Here is an 18,081-nt window from a genome sequence, read left to right as displayed (position 1 = left end):
AGTGGTGGAGTGGTTTTGTGTGTCTGTGTTGAACGTTTGATCTGGGTGTACGATTATTGGTTTCAGTGGATGTATTTGTTTTGGATTTTTTTTAGAAAAGGGTTGTCTGAGGTGTAGTCTTTTTTGAATTGAGATTCGTAGTTAAGGAAAAATGGATATTGTTTTCCCATCGTTGTAGGGAAATAATTTTTTCCGATTCACAGTCGTCTTTCCATAGTTTAATAACATTTTTTAGAAGTTGTTCATTGGCGTGTATCGTGAATTCTGTGTTCTTCTCATCATCGATCGTTTTATAATTTTGTTCATGATTCTGAGCTCTGAGTTTAAGTAATTCAATTTCTGTTCTCATTTTTTCTAATGTTAGTTTCTCTTTGAGTATTCGTTGTTGTTCTGGTTCGTCAGGGATGGGTTTGAGTTGGAGATTTGAGACGCAGAGTCACGTTGCATAAGGAACAGATTCGCTTCCCCCAGTACTGGCAAATTGCACTGAGCGGAGATATTGACAGATGCGCAGGTGATAAAACGCCGAATTTCCTTATCTTCCCCTTGTACCAGTGCAAAGATTCAATTTCAGTGCAAGAACGACCAAATAAAGAGAAGTTATTCATTCAAAAATATAAACCACACCTCAATATTCAAATCTGATAACGCTGAAAACTATCCTAAGGAATCAGTTATCCACCTTGACACACATTACCTCTCTTGGTTCACTCTCTAAACCATTTCTTATTTTTCAAACAGCCAGGATGGCGAAACCTCTTCATCATGCGAATTAATCTTTATATTTTAATGTCATAATTACGTTATAATATCACTATACAATGCCCCTTGAAAAGCTAATTTAAATAGCGAAAACCGGTTGGATTTTTCAACACCCATATAATATGTATATATTTATATAAAAAAATATTAAACTATGTGAAACGAAGGCATATTTCTTCGTCTTACTTTAGATATTTTCAACTATATATATATATATATATATATATATATATATATATATATATATATATATATATATATATATATATATATATATATATAAACAAACGAATAATAAAATACAGCTGTTACATACGTAAATGTTTGTAGGAGAATGGGACCGTTGCACCATTATAAAAACCCGTAATCATCAGATGAGAAGTAATTTTACAAAAGAAAAGAATACAGCAGGGGTATGGTTGGAGCCTTTCGAGGTAATCGATGAAATGGGAGAACGTTTAGGTTATGAATGTAGTTATCGTGTAATACGATATCTAAAGTTTGTGACTCGGGTGAGAAGGAGTCTACTAGACTAGATCCTGGGTAGACTGGAGTGGGGTGTAGGAGAACATTTATTATAATAGGCATAAAGCAGTGGGAAGGAAGGAGAGGTCATAAAAGAATTAAGGATAAGTGAAGAAAGAAACGATAAATGAATCAAACGCAAGTGTGAAGGAAAAAGAGAAATAAAAATAAAAGCATATTTCATTTTTATTTCATTTTTCCATTACCCTTGCGTTCGATTTATTTATTGTTTGTTGCTTTCCTTATCCTAAATTCTCAAGGCTGGTTGCCGACAGAGGTTTCTGCTCTGCAAAGATTTTATCCTATATATGCTCTTCTATCAGCATTTATGCATTGAAAGATATATCTTTCTAATTGTGCTACAATACATTTCAGAGCTTCAAAAACAAATTTATGCTTGTTTCCATATGACGTAATGTGCATATCTGTGTGTGTGTGTATACGTGTGTGTCTATACATACATATAAATGTATCTGTGTGTGTGTGTGTTCATACATATAAATGCATATCGAACTATCTCTCTTTATATATATATATATATATATATATATATACATATATATATATATATATATATATATATATATATATATATATATATATATATATATATATATATATATATATATATATACATATATATATATATATATACATACATATATATATATATATATATATATATATATATATATATATATATATATATATATATATATATATATATATATATATATATATATATGTGTGTGTGTGTGCGTGTGTGTGTGTGCGTGTGTGTGTGTGTGTGTTATATTTTTATTTGAGAATTTCTTTTAGGCGTTACCCACCAGGCTCGTGTTTGGCCGAAAGGCTTTATGTATTCCGTCTTCTATCTTTTAAAATTACATTTGTTTACTTTCATACGTCCAACCTGCATTGTCTTGTATGCTCGTGCAAATCTTGCGGGTGCCGCGGATATACGAAGTTCTCAGTCTAATCGTTAAAGGCAAGAAACTGAGTATTAGTATTTTGGTCGATAACTGATGAAGAATTCGGGTCCACGTGTGTCTGTCCTACATTTTTTACGTTTTGTAGTTTTTAATGTATTTTTCATTTATTGAGTAACTGAACGCCACGCATCCTGACTTTCGTTTACAGTTGTGGGCATCCTTCTGTCTCGGGAGACAATGGAGTTGCGCATTAACTAATCCAATCTGGTTTTTACCTTTCATATCCTCTCTAGTTTCCTTTCCGGTTTTGCGCAGAACTGAGCTAAATGCACGAAAATCCTGGGTAGACCAATCGTCGATTCGTCTCTCGACCATGCTGACGTACTCCAAAAGAGTGCAGAGCATTATGTTTCGCACCAGCTTGGTTGTAGGAGCTGCCCGAAGAGTATCGAGTCGGACACTAAACCGCCTACGGGGCTTCACTCCGGATTTCTTTGAAGGTTGTCTCCTTTCCGTAACCCTGGATAGGGGCCCTTACCGGATACTGTCAACTGGAGCCAGCTGAGTCCGGGACACGTGTCAGGCAGGGTCGTCACTCCCTGAAGTAGTGAAGAAAATCGCTACCCACTACGTATACAGTAAGTTTATATATATATATATATATATATATATATATATATATATATATATATATATATATATATATATATATATATATATATATATATATATTAATATATATATATATATATATATGCGTGTTTGTATGTGCGTGCGTGCCCGTTTGTGTGAATATACGCTTATGAAATAACAACGTTATTAACGGATTGGCAACCTAAGGTAAATAAATTATTAATGTCGTATATATTTTTATTAGAAAACTTACCAGAACATTTCCTTACAGGGTCTGTAGGAGTGTTTGTCTTACAGTAGCAAATACAATCTCTTGAAAGGAAGCCTTCGCCTCGACATCGTTTTTTGGGACATTTCGCTGTATGAAATATGAATAAAATCTATTTAGGTTCTTCAACCGACAAATTTGTTCAATAAATATAGATTTACTAGGTTTAGTAGACTCATTAATAAATACTTGAGAAGTAAGATATATTCCGTACATTTTACACTCCTCTGCGTTCTGAATCTTTTTTTATCCTGGTTGTATGTCAGAATTAATATAACAATTAATATAACAAAATTAATATAACAAAACAGAATTAATATAACAAACGCCTTCTATCAGGATAAATTTCATTTTCGATTTCGGGATTAATTTGTAAAAAGACATTTAGAATTTTAGATTGAAATATTTAAACGTTTGCTTAAAGGTCGTTCAATGATTTTTGAAAAAAAAAAGTTTGGAGCTGTATTTAGCAAGACGTTACCTTGAGAAACAACAGATGTAAATATTTCTCAATTAGACATACATGTTTATAGTCTATATAAACGATCTTTCTAGAGTCATAATACACAGAAGGTGAAAATATTTGCTGAAGACTCCCAAGCTCTAGAAAATTATCAATGGAAAAAAAAGGGGGCAAGTAAAAAAAAAAAAAAAAAGAAACATAAAATCTAATTGTAGCACCCAAGATCAAGTGATGAAAAGAACTTGATTAAAAAACAAATGTTTATACAGAGAATGTGTCAGAAACATGTAAATCCTGTGGGACTTGGAATGAGAGAGTGGCACAGATTGTAACAGAATGCCCCAATTTGTCACAGGGAGAATATAAGAAATGGAGGCACGACCAGGTTGTAAAGGTTTAGCATTGGAAATGGGGATTTGAAGCTGGAAACACTTGGGACAATCATCGAGTCGAAAGAGTAGGAGAGTCGGGGAAATATAAGATTTTCTGAGACTTTCCGATTCAAGAAATTAGGAAACAGATTCGGAAGACCGATGTTGCTTATTTACCGATCTATCATACTTGTTTGATTCAAGGCTCGTAAAGAAAGACGAAGAAAATAAAAAATACAAGCTCCAAAAATTTGAAATAGGAAGAATTTGGAGAATGCGAACAGTAAATGTCGTGCCTGTGATGAGTAGTGCGCTGGGAATAGTAAACCGAAATATAGACAAATGGCTATAGAATGACTGGTAAAGCTCCTGCAGAAGGTTTGTCTCTTAGGGACATCAAAGGTTATCAGGAGGGTTGTAAGCACTTGGATGTGTTGTAGGGAATTAGTACACCCCCTCCCACGTGACGAGTGGAATGGGGCAACCACTGTAAGTAAAGTGACATCGGCCAGTATCGGAAATACTTGGACTACGTAGAGTACCCAAAGCACGAGTGTAGATTGCGTTGATAGAGTGTCTTTGCTGATCTAGCAATTGTACTACGATGTTTAGGGAAGGTTATAAGGATCCAATCTTTGAGGATAATAACACTGTATGAGTGGGGATCGTACAGTGCCAGATAGAAACATTCTATCGACAACTTTGGTATAAAACAATATGCTGTCAGAGCGACAACCATCGTTCAAAAACAGATAAAACAATGGTGACGAGGATAAACTAATTCACGTGGAGTTAGTAGAAGCTCGTAGAAGAGTTAACAACCTCGAAATGTTTTTTGTTGTGTAACTTTTATGAAAAATCTGAACATTCTGGAAGATTCGTTGGCCGGTTTGCTTGAGTTGCAAAAGCAGCAATAACAACAGCTGAAAGAACAAGAACAACAGCAGATACACCTGCAAGAACTACAACAATTGATATTACAATAATAAATGCTGCCATTACTGAAGTCGTCAGAAATGACAGAATAACTGAGTTCAAATACGAACCTGACAAAGGAATTACCTTCGAATCATACTACAGAAGATATAAGCAAATTTTCGAGAAAAATGTAAAGATGTAAGCGCTTAATGTTGAGAAAACTGGTGGTAACAGAACATGAACGTTACAGTAATCATGTACTCTGAAGAAAACCTTCAGATCTAAACTTTAATGACACAATAGATATATTGTGTAAAGGTTTCAGTGAAAAAGCACCTTGTTCAACACACATTGAAAGTATCTGAACATAGAGAAAATAGTAACGAGGATTACATCATATATGCTGGTAGGGTAGACAGGGAATGTGAGAAGTTTAATCTGGACAAATTAACTCCACATATGTTCAAATACCTGATTTTCACACAGGGACTTACTGCAGAAAAAGACGCAGAAGTCAGAACTAGAATTCTTGCAAAGCTGGAACAAATCCAGGATGTGATCCTGCAAAAATTGTCTGAAGAATGTGAAAAGATGCTTAAATTAAGACACGCCACAGAGGTAATTGAACGTAAATTGTTTCCAAGTAAAACCATACGGAATAGTCTGAATAGAGATAAACATCAGGATATAAACCCGGGTTTCTCATGTGGTGGTATGCACCTGAGAAAATATCATCCATTTAAAAAAGACTTTTCGTTGTGGAAATATAGGATATATATAAAGTCACGCTGTAGAACGAAAATGATAAAGCATCAGGCAAAAGGTAAAAGAATAAATAATATGTCATTAAGGTAGCAAGCTGGCAGAATCGTTAGCACGCAGGGCGAAATGCTTAGCGCTATTTCGTCTGCCGTTACGTTCTGAGTTCAAATTCCACCGGGGTCGACTTTGCCTTTCATCCTTTCGGGGTTGATAAATTAAGTACCAGTTACGCACTGGGGTCAATGTAATCGACTTAATCCCTTTGTCTGTCCTTGTTTGTCCCCTCTATGTTTAGCCCTGCGTTTGCAATAAAGAAATAAGAATAAATAATATGTCATCGGAAGAAATCAGAATTATGACGATGAGAAAATTAGTGATGGTGAAAATTTGAGATACAATGGTGAAATGCAGTTAGATATGGGTAGTGACATTACTATAGTAAACGAAAAAATGTGGAAATATGTCGGTAAGTCGAATTTAATTAAATCTATAAAAGTAGAACACTATGTCTCTGGAAAAAAAAAATTCGGTGAATTTGAATACAATGTAACTTCTCGAGGTCAAGCGAAAACGGCAAAGATTTATATCGTGAAAGATTCACTTAACTTAGTAGGCACAGAATGGATGGAACTATTTAAATTCAGAGATACAGCCATAGGTTTTCTGTGTGAAAATGTAGTTGGATCAGTCAAAGTTTCAAATGAGGCCGGAGTACAGAGGCAAAAAATAAAAAAGATATTTCCAAATGTTCATTTTTTTTTAATAACTATACAAAAGCAAACCTAAGATTACAGTAAATCAAAGTACAACACCGGTATTTAGGCCCAATCGGCAAGTGCAGTTTGCTGCGAAATAGACTAGGTCAAAAAAGAACTGGAAAGCCTTGACGACGCAGACAGAGTAGCACCGACGGTTTATGTGCAAAGGAAGAATAACAAACTAAGGGCTTGTGCAGATTCTCCGACAGGGTTTCACGATTTTCTAGTCGCACATAACTACCTATTGACCAGTCCAGAAAAATGTTTGCAAAATTTAATGGAGGGAAACTAATCTGTAAATTAGACCTCTCGGGGGCATATCCACAAATACAATTAGAAGAAGAATGCGCACGTTTATTTGTTAACAATAAACACACACCGTGGTTTATTTAAATTTAAGCAACTTCCCTTAAAGCAAAAGTGGCTTTTACCATATTTCAGCAAGTGACAGATACGACGCTGAGTGGCTGTGATTTCGCTATCAGGCGTCTGGACGATATTTCGAAGAGATTAAAAGAATAAATGGTATTTATTTATTTATAAATTGTTTTGCATACGTATTTTACCTGTGAATTTGCGTGTGTAAACTGGGAATGCATACAATGAGCTTCTCTGCCCTAGGCGTACGGAAAATACTCGGCGAGAAATGGAAAAAAAATTGAAGAAAGAAGAAAAAAAAACATAATAATAATAATAATAATAATAATAATAATAATAATAATAATAAATAATAAATCCAAACTAAAACTAAGAAATCCAAACTAAAACTAGAGAAATCCAAACTAAAACTAGAGAAATCCAAACTAAAACTAAGAAATCCAAACTAAAACTAGAGAAATCCAAACTAAAACTAGAGAAATCCAAACTAAAACTAGAGAAATCCAAACTAAAACTAGAGAAATCCAAACTAAAACTAGAGAAATCCAAACTAAAACTAGAGAAATCCAAACTAAAACTAGAGAAATCCAAACTAAAACTAGAAAAATCCAAACTAAAACTAGAGAAATCCAAACTAAAACTAGAGAAATCCAAACTAAAACTAGAGAAATCCAAACTAAAACTAAGAAATCCAAACTAAAACTAGAGAAATCCAAACTAAAACTAGAGAAATCCAAACTAAAACTAGAGAAATCCAAACTAAAACTAGAGAAATCCAAACTAAAACTAGAGAAATCCAAACTAAAACTAAGAAATCCAAACTAAAACTAGAGAAATCCAAACTAAAACTAGAGAAATCCAAACTAAAACTAAGAAATCCAAACTAAAACTAGAACAGCAACGGACCATGATAAAACGATGGCAAGAAAAGCCCCTACATGGTAAATACTGGGCTAAACTAAATGCGAAAGAAATAGACAGAGAAAAATCCCAGCGATGGCTGAGAAGCTCAGGACTCAAAGCAGAGACTGAAGGATTTTTAATTGCTGCACAAGACCAAAGCCTCCCCACCAGAAATTACCAAAAACACATAATGAAAAGAAATATAACAAGTAACTGTAGAATATGTGGAGATCGACAAGAAACAATAAATCATATTATCTCTGGCTGCCCAGTCCTGGCTAAGAAGGAATATATTCACAGACACGACAGAGCTGGGACCTATATACACTGGAAGCTATGCCAACATTATGGAATAGCAACAGAAAAAAGATGGTATAAACACACGCCAGAAAAGGTCACAGAAAACGAGAAAGCAACCATACTCTGGGATATGCCAATACACACAGATAGAGAAATTAAGGCAAATAGACCAGATATAGTTGTCAAAGATCATGAAGGAAAAAAATGCCTTCTAATTGATGTTTCAATACCAGCAGATGACAACGTTTCTCTAAAAGAAATGGAAAAACTTTCAAAATACAAAGACCTGGAAATAGAGATAACTCGAATGTGGAATCTAAAAACAGAAACAATTCCTATCATAGTAGGTGCCTTAGGTATAATAAAAAAATATTCAGACAAATACATAACAAAAACACCAGGACTTACAAATATATATAACATACAGAAAATTGCACTACTGGGTACTGCACACATTCTACGCAAAACACTTTCAATACAGTAAACATAAGAGCACCACAGCAAACCACAGCACATACCCAAGGCGCACAGAGCTGCGCTCGGTAGTGAAGTGAAAGCACGTTATAAAAATAAAACTACTGAATAATAATAATAATAGAAAATTGGAAACTATTTGACAAAAGAAATCGTACAACACCCAAAACCTGATCTCAGCGAGTTAAACGAAACTACTCATGCACCTACTAAGGCAATTGAATCCAGTTGTATACCTCTGAAAATACAAAGAAATACACACCAGAGAGGAATTCAAATCTGGAAAAGTAAAATTGAAAAAGAAATTGAAATAATGAGAGATTAAATATAAATATTAAATGAAACGATGTAAAAACCAGAAAAGGAAGAAAGATGAAAAGAATATATAGAACCTCATCAAGGGAAGAACTGCTTTCAGCAATAGAAACACTGCAACAAAAAGTCCAAGCAAAAGCTCAAAGAACACGAAGATTTGAGAAGAGAAACAAGTTTTACAAGCAAAATAAGTTGTTTATATCCAGTGCAAAAGCATTCTACAGAGAAACAGGGAATGAGAAAATAACCGTTGAAGATCCCGTTCCCGTTGAAGATGTTGAGAACGTTTGGAAAAATAACTGGAGTGATGAAAAGACATACAATGACATTGCAGACTGGATTAGACGCACAGAAGGATCCTACCAAACTTTATCAGAACAAACATCGGAAGGCATTACAATAGCAAACTTAATGATAGCACTCACGAAGAGCCTTAAGTAGAAATCCTCTGGCAATGATAAGTTACCGAATTCCTGGCTCGCATAGCTTCCGTGCGCACACGAAAATTAGTTCAGTTATTCTATGAGATCTTACGAAAACATATGATTGATTAACAAGAAGTATTACTTACCTACACCCGAAGAACCACCGGCCCATAACCTGTCTATCTTCCACATATAAAATGTTAACATCCATCCACGTGGTGAAAACACACAAATTTATGGAACAGAATGATATTTCCCCCACTGAACAAAAAGGGTGCCGAGGAGGCTCATATGGATTCAAAGACCAACTCTTAATCAATGGCATGATCCTTGAGAACTGTAATAACAAACACCGAAATCTCAGTTCTGAATGGATTAAGCATAAAAAGGCCTCCGACAGTATACAGCATTCATGGATCTTGAAGTCGCTGGATATCTTCAAAAATTCTCCTGTAATTTCAAACTTCTTGAAACATGGCAGCGTGGAATACGAATCTCCAATAATACAATTCTAATGGAATACTGACCACAAACAATATTAATATCAACTGCGGCATTTTCCAAGGTGACTCACTTTAATTTTCTACATTGCCCAGATACCCCTTACAAGTTTACAAATCAACATCACAGAACAAGGTATGGATACAAAAATTGGCGACTAGAAAATAAGTCATGTATTTTATATTGATGACTTAAAACTCTATGGCAAAGACGATAATGAGCTTGAAGGATTTGTGGAAGCATTCAGTGATGACATTGGGAAAGAATTTGGTCTTGATAAATGTGCCAAGGCCATGTTCCACAAAGGGAAACTGAAGACCTCACATTCAGTGATGTTGGATGTTGACACAGTCATAAAAGAACTCGAGCAGGAACAAACTTACAAATATCTCGGAATAAATGATGGCTCTGGCATTCAGCATGCAAGTGTGAAAGAGAGAATCAGGAAGGAGTGTTACAGGAGAGTTCGAGCAGTCCTAAAATCCGAGTTAAATGCACGTAACAAGGCGTTAGCTATAAATTCCTTGGCAGTTCTTGTTATTTATAGTTTCAATGTGTTGAGCTGGAATATGAGCGAAGAAGGAAGATTGACAAGAAAATCCGTAAGCTGCTCACTTGCAATAAGATGCACCACCCAAAGGCAGACGCAGATCCTTTTTACCTACCCTGAGCTCAAGGAAGGTTAAGGCTTGATCCAATTTGAAATCTCTTACAAAACCACCACAACCGGACTGTTAAAATATATTGAAACATCTAATGACTGGATGCTAAAGCTCGTTGCATAATGTGTCAGCATTATAAAATCAAAGCTACTGACAAAAGGTACAAGCACCACTCTGAGGCTGTAACTGAGGGAGAAAATGTAACTATTCTTTGAGACTTCCCAGTATATAGAGATCGAACCATCAAGACATATAAAGCATGTATCGTTGTGAAAGACAAAAACATTAAAGTCTGTTTATTGCTTGACATGAGCATACCCTGTGACTATAATATCTCGGCAAAAGAATTTGGTAAGCTCAGAAAATATAAAGATCTGCTAATCGAAATCGAAAAGATGTGGCATCTCAAAATGTTTACAATACCAGTTATTGTAGGAGCACTTGGAATGGTAAAAAAAGAACTGAAAATTATTTAAGAATGATCCCTGGTTTAACAGGAAGTGTAAAAGGTTGTCTTAATTGGTTTGTCACGTGTATTGAGAAGAGCAGTGTCGCTATCTTCTTTCCTTTATGCCCTTTATTTTATTTGTTTACTTTTTTTAACTTTTTTATTGTTTCCTTTTTCTCATTGGCCTTCTTCCCCTTAATAATAATAATAATAATAATAATAATAATAATAATAATAATAATAATAATAATAATAATAATAGCAAACGACAGCACATACCCAAGGCACACAGAGGTGCGCTCGGTAGTGATGTGAATGCACGTTATAAAAATAAAACTACTGAATAATAATAATAATAATAATGATGATAATAATGCTTTCAAATTTTGCCTTAATGGCAAAAATTTTGAGGGAGGCGATGAATCGGTTACATCCACCCCAGTGTTCAACTGATTCCTATTTCATCGCACCCGAAGGGATGAAAAGCAATGTCGACTTTGGTGAAATTTGAACTCAGAACTTAGCGACGGGTGAAATACCGCTGAGCATTTCGCCAAGCGTGCTAACGATTGTTCCAGTTCACAGCCTTAGTAGTAGTAGTAGTAGCAGCAGCAGCAACAGTGGTAGTAGTAATAGTAGCATAGTAGCAGCAGTAGAAGAAGCAGCAGCACTAGTAGTAGTAGTAGTAGTAGTAGTAGTAGTAGTAGTAGTAGTAACAACAACAACAACAACAATAATAATAATAATAATAATAATAATAATAATAATAATAACTATTATTATTATTATTATTACTATTATTATTATTAATATTGTTATACATCTTTAAACTAACCTTATTCAGGGACCTCTTGAGTGGGATGAGTTACTCGAGCTAAAGAAAATTCTAACAGGACCCCATCTGCAAGGTCTTGCTCTGTTCATCTTGTTATGAGATTACCATGCCACGCACATATGGATGCGCTTGGTGTACCCTTATTAAACGGGTAGTCATGGTGTGTATACTGGGCTTCGTGTATTTTACCTCAGTGTCTCTTTGATAAGATGCACTGTTCTCTCACTCAATGATGATGATGATGATAATAATAATAACAATAACAATAACAATAATAATAATAATAATAATAATAATAATAATAATCCCTAAAAAATCAGCATTGCCTGGAACTTTAAGGGTAATCCGCAGGGTTCTTGAATCATAATTAGTAAATGAATGCTGCTTGAGTCTGCTGGTTGTGGACAGCTGACACTTTGAATCATACCCAGTAATACAGAGCTGAGACTTTTCATGAAATAGTAGTATATTCTATTTAGTAGTAGTAGTAGTAGTAGTAGTAGTAGTAGTAGTAGTAGTAGTAGTAGTAGTAGTAGTAGTAGTAGTAGGAAAAGAAGAGTAACGTTCTAAATAGTTATTTGTCGAGATATAAATTATTGAAAGGTTTAACTACTCACCACCACATTTATACATCAGGTTAACGATTTTGTAATTATAGAAGCTTGGGTTATTAATTGTCCCGATAACGGCCATCATTCTTTTATCTTTAGTGACAATAGGTTCTTCGCGCCCCCTCGCGAAAGTCTAAAATATATAACAGAAATCCAACATCAATAAATCCAGATATATAAATTTATTAAACAAGATTAAATTTGCCTGAAACTTGATATGCATTCATTAATCTGCTGTGTTCCATTTAGTTTTTGAAGCTTATTTCTCGTACTTACTATCCACAAAGTAATTTATGCGCTTTTGTTTAACTTCACATTAATGTCTATACAAATAGGGTAAGACTAGTTCTTGGACCCGGCGTTGCTCGTGTTATCCGTGTTGACCTTGTATTGAATAAGAATTTCCTTAGTGACTATTCTATCGATTTTGTTGAAATTTTACACGTGAAAAGATGCAAAAGTTGCAGGAAAAATAACATCGTTTTGGAAATTTCCATTCAAACGCCCGATTGAGCTCACAAAACCCATCGCTACCAACTGAGCATTATCGAGTTTTCGAAAAATTCCGGCCTTATTTGAACTTCAGGGCATGTGATCCACCAATGTGCCTCAAATCATTAAAATCGGTTGGACGGTGTGGGAAGAGTTAGAGTAAACCCAAACACACACACACACAGACACCATTACACATTTATGCATTTTGATTTCCAGAGAATTGTGGATATAAGGAGAATTCTCTAAGTGAAGAGATTGAACCTAAATGTTGTTCTGTGTGGCATACAACAGAAATGACAATAAAAAGATGTTAAGCAGCTTGATTACCTAAAGGAAAATTAGGGAAATATAGAGAGAAATGAGCAAACTATAATGAGTCACAGCGCCAATCGTATATCGTAACATTTGAGTGAAGGGTAAAGCGGTAGCCTGGTAGAATGGTTAGCAGGCCCGACAAAATGTTTAGCAGTATCTCACCCGTCTGCTAAGGTCGACTTTCTATTTATCCTTTCGAGGTCAATAAAATAATAATACCGTACTGGTGTCGGTGGCGTCGAATTATGCTCTCACCCAAATTGCTGCCCTTGAGTCAAAATTTACACCAATATATGAATGAAGGCTTACTAATCGTTCATTTTCCTCTCTAAGAATTTCAGTGTTTGCTGTCCTATAGCGTCTCAATTATTGCACAAGCTGCACTTTCCAACTTTGGAAGCAGCACTTCAGCTTTGAAAGCAAGTGTCATTATTTTTTGTACAGAAGTAGCTATTATGGGAAATCACAAACTTGAGTGAGGCCAGCAAAATAAATTTTAAGTGATTAAAATTGATGAAATAGCAATAAGCGAAATACAAATACTGAATATGATTTGTGTTTGTAGTGGGACGGACGTAGAAACTCTATCAAGAATTGAATGAGTAACCTAAACACACTGTACATTACAAAACTTGCCAGTCAATAATGTTCTTTATACCCATATTAATTTCAAATTTTGGCACAAGTCCTTTGATCCTCCGCAGTGTTTAACTGTTACTTATATTATCGACCTCAAAAGGATGAAAAGCGAAGTCCTTCTCGGTGGCATTTGAACTCGGAATGTAAAGACCCACGAAATGCCATTCAGCAATTTACCCGACATGCTAACTTTTCCGTTAGCTCGGCGCCTTTCTTTATAGCAATATTAGTTATTCAAATGTGACGACGAGCTAGTAGAATCGGTACCGCCCCGGAAAAATGCTTAGCGGCATTTTTTCCGACTTTTCGTTCTAGGTGAAGATCCTCCCGAGGACAACTTTGCGTTTCTTTTATTCGGGGTCGTGAAAATAAGCACCAGTTGAGCACTGTGGTTGATGTAATCGAATTTCGCTGCTCCGCCCCCGCGCAAATACTGACCTTTGAAAATTAAAGAAATCTATGAAACCAGTTAAGTCCTTAAAAATCTAAAAATAAAAGATCTAAACAGATTCCAGTACATTTTCAGCTTCTTTTCTACTTTTCTATATTTCTACCCGAATGAAATAACGTTACATACATACATACATACATACATACACACATACAAACATACACGCACACATATACGAACATGGATATAATAAACAACATTCCACAAAGACATAGTGCAACACATGGAAGATACACCTATGGAGGAAGTAAATATATATATATATACATATATATATATATATATATATATATATATATATATATATATATATATATATATATATATATATATATATATATATATATATATATATATATATATATATATATATATCTTATATATATATATCTTAGAGAGTAAAATAGTGGAATAGTTATATCTTGAAAATGGTAATAAGGATAAGTATATAATATTAGAAATATTGTATTGATGGATAAATAAAGTACAGCTATAATAATAAAAAAGGTTTTAAAACGTTTAAAAGTTCTTACGATCGTTTCGGGAATATACTTTCTCTTAAAATGAAGTCTAAATTTTATAAGCATCGTTGGGAAGTATATCCATTCATAAGAGAATGGAGACGAAAGGATGAATTTTGGTGGAGGAAATCGAATGAATAAAATGCTGTTTAAATCGAATGAGGAAATTGTTTTAAAAAATTATTGGTAATCAATGATACAGTGATAAATCAGCTTTTAGCACGAAAGAGGTCCACTCATGAAAAGCTTCCTGACCCAAACGTTAAGAACAAAGTGTAACTAGAAAAGTTGTACAAGTGTCAGAATGCAGACTTGCAAAAAGAACTCAGGAGGCTTAAAGACACCCGGTGGGGAAATTTGTCTGAGGAGGTACAGGCAGCTTATGGCAGGAAAGACATTAAAAGTTTCTATAGTTTATTGTGGCAAGCTTTTGGACCGCGATCTTCATCGTCATATGTTCCATTGAAGTCGAATGATGGAAGTGAGGCTATTAAAGATCCTTCTGGAATAATGAATGGATGGAGAGAACACTTTGCAGATCTTTTCCTCAATCTGTCTGTAGTGAACATGGACATCATAAACAACATTCCGCAAAGAGAAATAGTGCAACACATAAACGATACACCTTCCCCTGAAAAAGTAAATCTGGCATTATGTCAACTGAGACCAGGTAAAGCTCCTGGATTGGATGGTATTACAGCTGAAATCCTGAGAGCAGGTGGGGTTCACATTTCATCTGAGATGCATAACCTGATAACTCGAGTTTGGAATGAATCTTCTGTGCCACAAGAATAAATGGCATTCTAATCTCTGTATACAAGGGTAAGAGCCCGAAAGCAGTGCGTGGTAATTCTAGAGGGATAACTTTTCTGGTACATAGTGAGAAGATACTTTCAAGGATCATGTTAGATCGACTTGTTGAGAATGTGTGTCCACATGTGATTCCTGGAGAACAATGTGGTTTCAGACCTAAGCGAGGAACAATGGACATGATATTTTCTGTGGAGCAGAGTCAGAAGAAATGATTAAAGGAACAAATGCCCCTATACCAGGTCTTCATAGATTTAACTAAGGCATAGAACACGGTAAGCAGGGAGGCACTTTGGATTGTGTAAACTTGGTTGCCCAACACATTTTGTGAGCATCTTTAAAGAACTACACAGAAACATAAAAGCTCAAGTAGTCTTTAATGGTCAGCTATCTCATGAATTTTTGGTGGACAACGGTGTCAAACAGGGAGATATTCCTGCCCCTACATTTTTCTCTATTTATTTTGCTGCGTTGCTTTGGTATACTTTCAAGGATTGCAACAGGGGAATCGGAATCATTTTTCGGATATCTGGTCGTATTTTGAATTTTATCCGGTTTAACTGCAAAGCAAAGACTTTCGAAATATTTGTTAGAGAATTACTTTATGCTGATGATGCTGATTTGTTGGCACATTCAAAGGAGGATATGCAACATTTAATGGACATATTTTCCACTGCATGTGTACATTTCGGATTTACATTAAGTTTGGGGAAAACCAAAGTAATGTTTACTCCCGTGTCAGGTCAAACATATTCTGAACCAAACATTTTTGTGAATGGAACACGGTTAGAAGTTGTTGACATCTTTGTTTATCTAGAAAGCACACTGTCAAGAGATGGTAGTCTTGGTGCAGAGATATACTATTGAATAGGGAAGGGATGTGTTGCATTTGGAAAGCTCGAAAAGCGAGAATGAGCGGACAGAGGTATTTCCCTGCGGACACAAATCAGTGTCTATAAAGTGTGTATTGTCTGCACTTCTTTATTCAAGTGAGACATGGACCACTTACAAGCATCACATAAAAATGCTGGAGAAATATCATCAAAAGTGCCTCAGACGTATCTTAGGAGTCAAATGAGAATGTTTCACACCATATACAGAGGTTTTGTGCATGGTACGTTGCAGCTCACTTGAACAACATGTTATCTTGTCTCAAATGAGATCGACTGGACATGTGATTAGAATGAAAAACAAGCGTTTTCTATGGTGAGCTCAACTCTGGTAAGAGACCACAATATAAGCCGAAGAAAAGGTATAAAGACTGTGTTAAGAAAAACCCGAAGAAACTTGATGTGAACAAAAGTGATTGGAAAAATGGTGTTCTAGATCGGAACATGTGGAGAGGTGCTTTTAGAATTGGTTGCAATGCCTGGGAGGGAAAAATGCTTCAGTACCTTGAACTGAAAATGGCCTGCTGCAAAGGAACAATTGGAACTGTAATCAACAGTGAACATTGGATTTGTATTATATGTGACCGCGTTTTGTTGTCAAAAGCAGGATACGTGAACCATATGAAGTGAAATGAAAATCGTAATGCCAAGATAGGTAATGATCTTGGACACAAACCACCTCTTACAAGTTGCGTCGTATGTCGCAAAACTTGTAAGACAATATTTCGACTTAAAAGGCATATGGTGGTTCAGAAAATCCTTCCTTCGGAATCAGATTCCCAAGGGCAAAGATATAGAAGAAACTTGAATAATATCTGTCACTTGTGTTATAAACCCTGTCACCCGGCAGCTGGTCTTAAAAGTCATCTAAAGGCTCATCAACGGAATAATTGTACTGTGTGATGGGGTGTGGTGTGTGTTTTGATGGGACGGCTATCACCTCTCAAGATGAAGCAATCATCATATACATGTGTATACATATATATTTGTCAAACCAAATTTTGTTTAACTGCATTACTACTCTGTATATATATATATATATATATATATATATATATATATATATATATATATATATATATATATATATATATATATATATATATATATATATATATATATATATATATATTGAGAATAAAGTCGTCAGAATTTTAGAAAAACATCCTTTTATTTCGTCAATATTATTAGCGCTTTCGTTTCTCTCAAGAACTTGTGAAATACAATATTGTGAATGTACGAATAGCTTGTTCATTTATATCAAACAGATGTTTTTCTTGTGGGGGGGGGGCGGTTAGAAGAGAACTTTGTTTTTGTTTATTTGGGGTGAGGTTCCAAGACAATGGAGATGGATAGATAAAAATATAGGTAGGTAGATAGGCTGAGAGGTAGATAGGCATAACTATTCGGTAACTAGTCCAAGGGAACATAGGTGTAGGGTGCGGGGAAAATCATTCACAACCATTTGCACATTTGGAAGTTGTCTGAACGATGAATTCCTAGGATGCCCACAATGTGCCAGGATAACGAGGACTTCTATCGGCAGACTTATCACATGGGCTGAAACATGGGTCCATCACTATGATTTTGAGACTAAAGTCCCGTGTTCAACCCTCAGCCCCAGCAGGCAAGGAGATTCTCACAGTTTTTTGGGGACCAACGCGGAGTAGTGATGATGGATTTTCTGGCAAAGAGCACCACGATTCTCTGCTGCAA

General features: G+C 35.2%; 1 protein-coding gene across 2 annotated transcripts in view; it reads right to left on the bottom strand.

Annotated features, from left to right (window-relative positions):
- LOC106876115 (uncharacterized) overlaps positions 1-18,081 on the bottom strand; it is a 93,271-nt gene that overhangs the window by 23,552 nt on the left and 51,638 nt on the right. For both annotated transcript variants that reach the window (XM_089350003.1, XM_089350004.1), the window contains exons 8-9: positions 12,251-12,377; positions 3,106-3,210 (exon numbers count right to left, since the gene is read on the bottom strand). In XM_089350003.1, coding sequence (XP_089206129.1) covers positions 3,106-3,210; positions 12,251-12,377 — 232 coding nt within the window. The remainder of the gene's footprint in view (positions 1-3,105; positions 3,211-12,250; positions 12,378-18,081) is intronic.

This window comes from Octopus bimaculoides, chromosome 3 (genome assembly GCF_046866305.1).
Source record: "Octopus bimaculoides isolate indiv1 chromosome 3, ASM4686630v1, whole genome shotgun sequence".
Classification (NCBI taxonomy): Eukaryota; Metazoa; Mollusca; class Cephalopoda; order Octopoda; family Octopodidae; genus Octopus; species Octopus bimaculoides.
This window is presented reverse-complemented; position numbering and strand designations above follow the sequence as displayed.